At 38.6% G+C, this 9,200-nt stretch overlaps 1 protein-coding gene across 1 annotated transcript in view; it reads right to left on the reverse strand.

The window, feature by feature from the left end:
- LOC120397233 (macrophage mannose receptor 1-like) overlaps positions 1–8,954 on the reverse strand; it is a 66,479-nt gene extending 57,525 nt beyond the window's left edge. The window contains exons 1-4 of the mRNA XM_039522933.1: positions 8,813–8,954; positions 7,065–7,466; positions 2,090–2,263; positions 326–490 (exon numbers count right to left, since the gene is read on the reverse strand). Of these exons, the coding sequence (XP_039378867.1) occupies positions 326–490; positions 2,090–2,263; positions 7,065–7,466; positions 8,813–8,873 (802 nt within the window). The 5' untranslated portion in view covers positions 8,874–8,954. The remainder of the gene's footprint in view (positions 1–325; positions 491–2,089; positions 2,264–7,064; positions 7,467–8,812) is intronic.
- Positions 8,955–9,200: the final 246 nt, after the last annotated feature.

A 9,200-nucleotide genomic window follows, 5' to 3' on the forward strand; every position in this document is an offset into this window, starting at 1 on the left:
GTAAAACACATTAACAAATGGTCAATTTCATTATTATCCTGCTCCAAACTGGAAGTTAAGAACTGCTCTTCTGTTCACTGACGATTCCTAAAGTAGCCTAAAATACCACATTTCTTGACATTATTGGACCCATCAGCACATACATCCATTCATACGAGGCTAACCACCTTTATATAAACTCTTGGAAGTAGCATTAAAGACTAAAAATGAAACAAGTTCCCTCCATCCTACCGTTCCCAAAAGACTATCAGAGGAGGTAGCTATAATACTATGCCTTGTATTCCCAGAATGCAAGCCAGGGCTTTCTAGTGGTTTGTTACTTTACCTCTTAGATACATTTGCTCATGCAGCTGTGTGATACTTAATAATTCTGCATTCTGTTGCTGGCAGCTTTTTCTTGCTTGGTGCCATGTTAGAGCTGATTGGGGGTTTATCTGGTAGTGGAAACCTGTTGAAGGATCTGTCTTCCAAAATCTGATGGTGTCTTTACCTGCAGAGAAATGACGGATACAGTCTGATTACTAGTAATGATGGCTAACCAGGTAAAATTGGTTATGGAGTCAAATGGAGTCTGATATTTTTGTAAAACGTCATTGTGCCAGTTCCACAGGAAATCCGGGAACAATTCAGGAAGGCCAAGGAGACAAGATAATAATGCCAGCACACCAGCAATTATGTGAAACTGGCAATTATTGCCACTTGTGGAATGAGGGACACTTGGTTAGTAGGGTTTACTTCAGACTGGACGGAAGGTGCCATATTTGCATGGAATATTATCAACGGAATCTGCTGAGTACAAATCTATGCAAAGGTCTGTAGGACTCAATTCTTCCCTTGATGGAGTTATGCACACAGCCATCACAGAGAGCAACGAAAGCTAGGTTAGCAGCCCCAAGAACTGAACCTTAAATAGTTTCTAGATTAATACACTTTATGGGGTTAAACAACATCTGGTACACTTCCTCCTGTAGTAAACTGACCATTATAATGTCACTGAGGCATAGATTTACTCCTCTTTTGGATTCTTTTGCTTTTTTGGGTTGTTGTAAATCTGAGTGTTCATAAAATACAAATGAAGAAATAAGTCAGATATTGAATGGTAAACAAAGCCAATCCAAAGAAGAGTTGAAAGAAGGGCTTGATAGAGTTGGCTGTGAATAACAAACTTTGGAAACAGTTTGCTCAAATGCAGATGGAGGGGATTCCTTTATGCTGAATGTTTGTAGCACCCTCTCTAGGGACTTGAAGAAGTGTGTTTTCATGATAGAAAAGCATTTTGAATCCACAGGAGAGGAAGTGAGGTTTAAGGATAATAGGCATCATGAAAGAAGGCACAACAATGGAAGAGAATCTAGGGAAGAACTGAGAGACAGTGAGAGCTGAAATGTAAGGTGGCAGATGAGAAAGTGAGGAGAAGAAACTTGTTCATGTTAAAGTCAAGGGTAAGCAGTGAAGGGATTTGGAGAAGGACTGATGTCGGCAGAGCCATAACAGAGGAAGAATTTTAGCAGCAGCAATTCTGAGAGACTGAATGTGGGGAAGATGGTAGAGGAAGGAGAATGTTGCAGTGGTTCAGACAAGTTGGGACTAAAGAGTTTTCGTAGAGGGTTTTATTAAAAAAAAACATGTTAGAAAACATAAAACTAGATTATTGCAACATGAGATATTAACCTCTCTCGAGTAAGCAAATTCATAACTAAGCATCCTACATTAACTGTAACTCTGTTCTCATGTGCATATACATTACAATAGGGTCTCATTGCACGATTACGTAATACTGAGCGATGCACATGCTATTAATACAATATAGTAAGGTGTAAATGGGGAACATTCTATTATACTGCTTTTCAGCAAGACTTTAAGTGAGGGAAACTGCATGCTCTTTTATTTTTAAATTGCACCCTTTTCTATTCACATATGCAACATTTTGTATTACTGCCTTGCCAAGAAGAACAGGATGTGGGAATGAGTCATATACTGCAGTTTTATCTGTTAGACTGTTCGACATTAACAAGATAGTGACATTTTGCTAGCATTGGTTTGTTAAATACTGTGCTATAAGCAAACAATATATTAATGCAGAACTTACCTTTTAATGGGCAAAATCCATATAATTGGTCTGCATCAAAGTCTGCAGTTGTACCACACCAGAGCCAACCGTCTGTCCGGCCAGCATCTGTACACTCACTGTACCATTTGCTATTAAACTTGAAAGGGAATACGCAGGGTGCCCCATTTGCATTTCCTAGCAATGTAAAGATATCTAAGGAGACAAAATAATAAAGACACACAAGTGATAATATATTAATGTAGGCAGGGTCTGCTGTATATAGAACATGCTGGAGATTGCCTTCCAAACAGCATCACATTCCAGGTCATCTTTACAACTTTAGATTTTTTTTATACATAACTGTACTCAGAAAAATAAAACAATGTAAAACTCTAGAGCCTACAAGTCCACTCAGTCCTACTTCTTGTTCAGCCAATCGCTAAGAGAAACAAGTTTATTTACATTTACGGGAGATAATGCTGCCTGCTTCTTATTTACAACTGTGCAACTCATGGGAGGGACCCAGAGGATGGCACCAGCTAAAGGGGGAGTGGGGGTACATGACCTCCCCATAGCCCCAAAATGACTCCTCTCTGCCTCCAGCCTGGGAGCCCCAGGCTCTCCCTGTCTCCTTCCCATCCCACATTACCTATGTCCTCCTGCTGCACCAGGAACTGCAGCCTCAAAAGAAGCAGAACATGGGGCCGCACACTGGCAGCTCCTCCAGCATGGCTGTACCAGAACCATCCTCAGCCCCAGCCTGAGTCCTGTCCTCTGGTGGGGCTGTACAGACCACAGACAGGAGACACAGCTACGTGGAAGGGCTGGTGGCAGTACAGCCACACCGGCGGAACTGCTGGTGTGGGGCCGTCCTGGCAGTGGCAACCCCACATTCTGCTCCTTTCACCACTGAGGTTCCCTGCTGAATGTGCCCCCCAGGTGTCTGGGGGGCATGTGACCCTTCTTCCCCTTCCAGGCCACCATTCCAGAGGACAGGCTTCGATGCTGATGATGCTCATTAAAAAAAATGTGCTAATTAAATTTGTGACTGAGCTCCTCGGAGGAGAATTGTACCTCTCTTGCTCTGTGTTTTACCCACATTCTGCCATATATTTCATGTTATAGCAGTCTCTGATGATGACCCAGCATGTTGGTTGTTTTAAGAAGATTTTCACTGCAGATGTGACAAAATGCAAAGAAGACACCAATGTGAGATTTCTAAAGATAGCTACAGCACTCAATCCAAGGTTTAAGAATCTGAAGTGCCTTCCAAAATCTGAGAGGGATGGGGTGTGGAGCATGCTTTAGAAGTCTTAAAAAAGCAACACTCTGATGTGGAAACTACAGAACCTGAACCACCAAAAAAATAAATAAAAATCAACCTTCTGCTGGTGGCATCTGATTCAGATGATGAAAATGAACATGCATTGGTCTGCACTTTTTTGGGACTGTTATCAAACAGAATCCATCATCAGAATGGGCGCATGTCCTCTGGAATGGTGGTTGAAGCATGAATGGACATATGAATCTTTAGCATATCTGGCACGTAAATATCTTGCTACACCAGCTACAACAGTGCCATGTGAATGCCTGTTCTCACTTTCAGATGACACTGTTAATAAAAAGAGGGCGGCATTATCTCCTATAAATGTAAACAAACTTCTTTGTCTGAGAGATTGGCTGAACAAGAAGTAAGACTGAGTGAACTTGTAAGCTCTAAAGTTTTACATTTGTTTAATGCACTTATTTTTGTACATAATTTTACCTTTGTAAGATCAACTTTCATGATAAAGAGATTGCACTACAATATTTGTATTAAGTGAATTGAAAAATACTATTTTATTTTTACAGTGCAAATATTTATAATAAAAATAAATATAAAGTGAGCACTGCATACTTTGTATTCTGTGTTGTAATTGAAATCAATATATTTGAAAATGTGGAAAACATATGAAAATATTTATATAAATAGTATTCTATTATTGTTTAACAGCATTATTAATTATAATTATTTTTAAATCACTTGACAGCCTATATATCTATATAAATCTGGAGAAATACAGTTACATTTGAATGAAATATAAATAGTTAAAAATACTGACTTAAGGGAAAAAAGTGAAGTCACTGAAAATGACTAGTTTGTTTACATACCCTCTAAGCCTAAGTAATGGATATTCAATTTTCCAGCTAATCATCAGTTATTGAGTAACCATGAACACTGAGCAAATACAGGGAAAAGTATACAGCTCAATGGAAAAAGTAAAACTAAATTGAAAAATAACCTTATACTGAGGTAGAAAAGATTGGTGTATCCCAAACAATTATAATTAAAGCACTGAAAAGCATTTTTCCATAACAAAAAAGTTTATTATGAATGTTAAACTTTCTCAATTATAGACCTGTAAGTCTTACATGTGTACTTGGCCAATTGGTTAAAATTATAATTAAAAACAGAAAAATGAAACACCTGGAAGATCATGATCTGATAATGTCTAACCAGCATGGTTTCTGCAAAGAAAAATCATGTTCATGAATCTCTTAGAATTCTTTGACCATGTCAATAAACTAGAGGATAAAAGAGAACTAGTTGACATACCTTATATAGATTTCCAAACAGCCTTTGACAAGAGGCTACTACAGAAGCCAACTAATCATGGGTTATTGGGCAAAATATAGTCATGGACCAAAAACTGGCTAGGAGGTAGAAAGCAAAAAGTAAGATTAAATAGACAATTTTTATCCTGGCAAAATGTTAACAGGCCAGTGTCTCAAGGATGCATACTAGGTCCTGTACTGCCTACTATATTTGTTAATGATTTGTAAACAGTGTAGCAATGTAGCAAATTTTGCAGAGGACACAAAGTTATTTAGGTTAGTCAGGACCAGAGAGGACTGTGAGAAACTTTAGAAACACCTAAGGAAGCTAAGTGACTGAGCAGCTGCTGTAGCATGCCCTCATCTCTGGAGCTAACTTGTGTCAAAACTGGCGTCACCCTGCATACTCCCTGGCTGGCCAGTGTGGAGCTGGGGGGGCAGGGTGTGCCTGACTCAGTTTCCTCTTATGGGCTATCAGTAAGTTCAATGAGGCTTTATAGAGTGAACAGTGTCCCTTCCGGGGTGGGGGGTGTCTCATTTATTTAGTCAAAGGCCAAAAGGACATGCAGGGAAGTCTTCATCCCTAGAGTCCTAGCTGGGGAGTGAGAGTTAACCCCTGTCAAAAAGGATATTGCAAAATTAGACAGAGTACATAGAAGGGTAATAAGAATGATCAAGCGCCTGGAAAAATTATCTTATGAAGAGAGATTGAAATGATTGGGGTTGTTTACTATAGAAAGGAGATGAATGAGAAAAAGTACATAAAATAAAGACTGATATAAAGAAAGTAAATTAGGAACATCTGTTCACCCTGTCTCATACACGAGAACAAGGAGACATTCAATTAAATTAAAAGGTGGGAAATTCAGCACTGATAAAAGGAAATACTTCTTTACATAATGGGTAGAAAGACTGTAGAACTTACTGCCACAGGTAGCCACCCAGACCAAGGACTTAGCAAGATTCAAAAAGGAATTGGTTGTTTACATAGGTTGCAAGAATATCCAGAAATTATAATTAAATACAAGCATTTTGGAAGAAATATTACATGTCATGCTTCATGGCTTTAGCCAGTCTCAGAGATCAGGATAAGACCTAGTGTATGGGGCAGATCACCATGCACCTGCCTGTTGCAGGTTTCTTATGCCTTCCTCTTCAGCATTTGTTGTCAGAGACACAGTACTGGACTATATGGACTTTGGGTGTGATCCAGTGTGGTAATTTCTATGCTCCCAACTCTGTTCAGATACTATGGTGAAGAGTGCAATACTAAAACTAACAGAGAGAAAGAAAACTCCCCCTTATAGCAAGTAGGTGTTGTGACTGAGAGGAGACTGCAAGATTGGACCCCAAAAAATAACTTTATAGCAACATGAGGCAAGGTCTCTCAACACTTGCTGCCCATTGTTATCAAAAGAAAACTAGGAGGTGAGGGAGCTGTAGGGAGGCTGATTCACAAAAGCATCCCTAGCCAACAAAGCACTTAAGCACATACCTGACTTTTTAAGCAAGTGCTTAAGTCCCACTGAATTAATGGGAGTTAAACACCTCCTCAAGATCTTTCTGGAATAGGGATGTATTTAAACATTTGCTCAAGTGCTTTTCTGAATCAGGACTTTAGAGAGGAAATCATCTGAATTATGCTCCTGGTGAATGTATATAGTAACAACTATCACTAACTACAGCAGCTGAAAACCAAACTCCCAGATGCACTGACTTGTGAGGTAAATGAGGGAACTTGCTTTTTTCACTAATTTTGTATTTTAAAATCTTTTTTTAAGATGCATTTCTGTTCCATAGATGAACTGGTTTAAAATATAAATCCTTCTCAGTGTATTTTCTCCATCCAGATTCATACTCAGTGAGAGAAATCTGGGAGAAAAATTCCTTTGAGGCCACCAAACTTGATGAGAGCAGTGAACATAGGCCAGTGAGCAGAAAGTAATTTTTCATGCAGAGTAGCTGAATAAACTAACAAGATGATGATGATGATGATGATGATGATATACACAATACTTACAGTGTAATTTCACATTTCTTTGTCAAAGAAGGCAGGTACAATCACTAAGATACCAATGCAGCAAATCATATGCTTAAGTGTTTTGCTGCATCAGGGTCTAATTTCATCTACGTGTTGTAGCAGTCATCATTCCCTATGTGTTGCATCTACAGTGTAATCACATAGTTGTCCTTGTGTCATTATTAACACTTAGCTGATAAAATTACCTTTCTCAAGTTAGCCACCAACTTGGAAGGTCAGTTCACTCAAGGCCCAGTTCTGTAATACATCCATATTCAAAACTCCATATTTAAAACTGAGTCAAGGATTGTGGGGTCAAATGTAGAAGAGTCCATATGCTCTAATAAATACACAAAGAAATTAGCAAAATAATAACAGGATTAATTTTCAGACCTTTACCTTCATAGCCCCAGGAGCACAAATCATCTGTGGTTCCATAGATCTTCCATTTGCTCTTTACACTTGCTCCCTTGGATAGTATGATATTTTCTTCGTCTCGGTTGCCAGAATGAAAAAATAAATCTTCTCCTTCAAGTGAAAACAGGGCTTCATTTCTGCATCCCCACTGTTGAAGTTCACTTGTCTTGTTGCAAGGATTCAGATTGATTGCAACCTGGTCTTTCTTTGATGGCACTCCCAAACATAGCTTCAATGCCACACTCAAAAGCTGGTGATCAGAGACCCACCTGAATTTTTGTGACTCATTGTCCTGGTTGCAAATGGCAGTTCTGACTGAGCTAGAACTGTGAGCTTGTACACAGCGCTTGTGGTCTTCATTATATATTAAAAATATTCCACTATCTGTAAAACAACATGAGAAAACACATTTTTTTGGCAAGAGGGGTTTGTAAGCAGAAGAGTAGATTTTTTCCTAGTGAAGGAAGCATGATTTTTAACCACTTAACTATAGGTTCTGTTAAACCTAAGCAGAAAAAAGTAATTTCTTCTGAAGTACTGATAACTGAGGAGAAATCATGCATGCACAGAGAAGCAATCATTCACATACACGCACAGATCAAATACATAAGACATTTTTCCAAGAAGCCTTTCAAAGATGAACTCTGAGAATTCAAAATAACTTCAAGCAGATGATATCACTGGGTATAGTGTGTTAAAAGTGCTTTGTGTGTTTAGTAACTAGACTAACATCTGTGGTAATGTCTTATACATTTGTACAGCCTGAAACACACCATTGGTGATTTATAGATTTTAAATATGATATATCATAAAAATCAACAACTCCATTTTAGAGACTCAGATTTTAAAGTTTGACAAATCCTAAGGCCAAATTTCATAGCACTGATTGTCCATTCATTGGTATCATTATTGAAAATAATAATAGTAATAATAATAATAATGCTGTGCAATTTGTTGCATTACTGGCAATCATTTAGTTATATAATATCTAACCTCCTCTCTGTCATTTACTGTGCTATCCTGGTCTGATTTTACTTTTTTAATAATCTGAAAATCAACCAATTGCCTATTTCTGTTATTTTTTTGGAAAGGTTCCTACAGGGTATTTCTAATTCTCCATACTGAACCTTTCCACTTTCATTTTTCAGAAGTATCAATTTCTAGTCAAATCTTTCAGGCTGAACCCTGCGTTCCTTATACAGTCAAAACTCGTGTCAAATAATGTCGCTACCCTGCTCCACAGAGTAGACCAGCTGGCGTTGTGTGGACATAGAGCTCTGTTCATAACCTGAGGGGACAATGTCCTCTGCTCCAGGCCTAGCAATACTGTATAATATTCCAAACACATTTCCTTTATTGTAAATCCAGTTTTGAGTCTCTGATTCTCCTCTTATGCATCCTAGTTCCAATCAGAAGTAACTCCACTGAAGCTAAAGGAATTACACTTGTGTAAATGAGAGGTGACTTCAATCAGAACGTGTCTCTCTCACCACAGGAAACATTTGTGAGACATTTAAGGTTAAGCAGACAAGATGCTGTTTTTCACATCTCAGCTACACAGAGCTGCATCCCTATCCCATTTCTATAAGCCATTCAAATTAATAATTTCAGAAATAAAATATAAAGAAGCAGCAGACTGCATCAAAGGGGGTTAAAGTGACCCAGGAAAAGCATGAGAAGATAAGCACTTTCATAGCCTTATTTACAACAGACCTAGGACCTGGACTTACCCAGCTGCTGAATAGTTTCCTGGATAAGAGAGAGAAAAACCAGGAGTAGTGAGAGAGTCATTGCAAATATTTAATCGCTTTCTTCTGCTGTGTGAGTAGTTCCCATCACAAACTAAAAGATTCTTATGAAATGAGCTGCATAGTAGGGCCTCCTCAGTTCTGAAGGCAGATGGATCCGGGGATGTTTCTAAATAAGGAAATATCCTGTCACATGTAGCATTTTGAAACACCAGGAATTCACAGAGCAAACTTTGATTTTGTACGTGAATCACTTTCTACTGAGGCTAAAGTCTTCTTCCACAGAAATGCAAGTGATAAGCAAAGTGGTGTCAGTTCAGTGCAGATTTTCTGGGGACATGTTTGTGTGACAAATAGGTCAGGTGTTGGG

The sequence above is a fragment of the Mauremys reevesii genome, linkage group 2 (assembly GCF_016161935.1).
Source record: "Mauremys reevesii isolate NIE-2019 linkage group 2, ASM1616193v1, whole genome shotgun sequence".
Classification (NCBI taxonomy): Eukaryota; Metazoa; Chordata; order Testudines; family Geoemydidae; genus Mauremys; species Mauremys reevesii.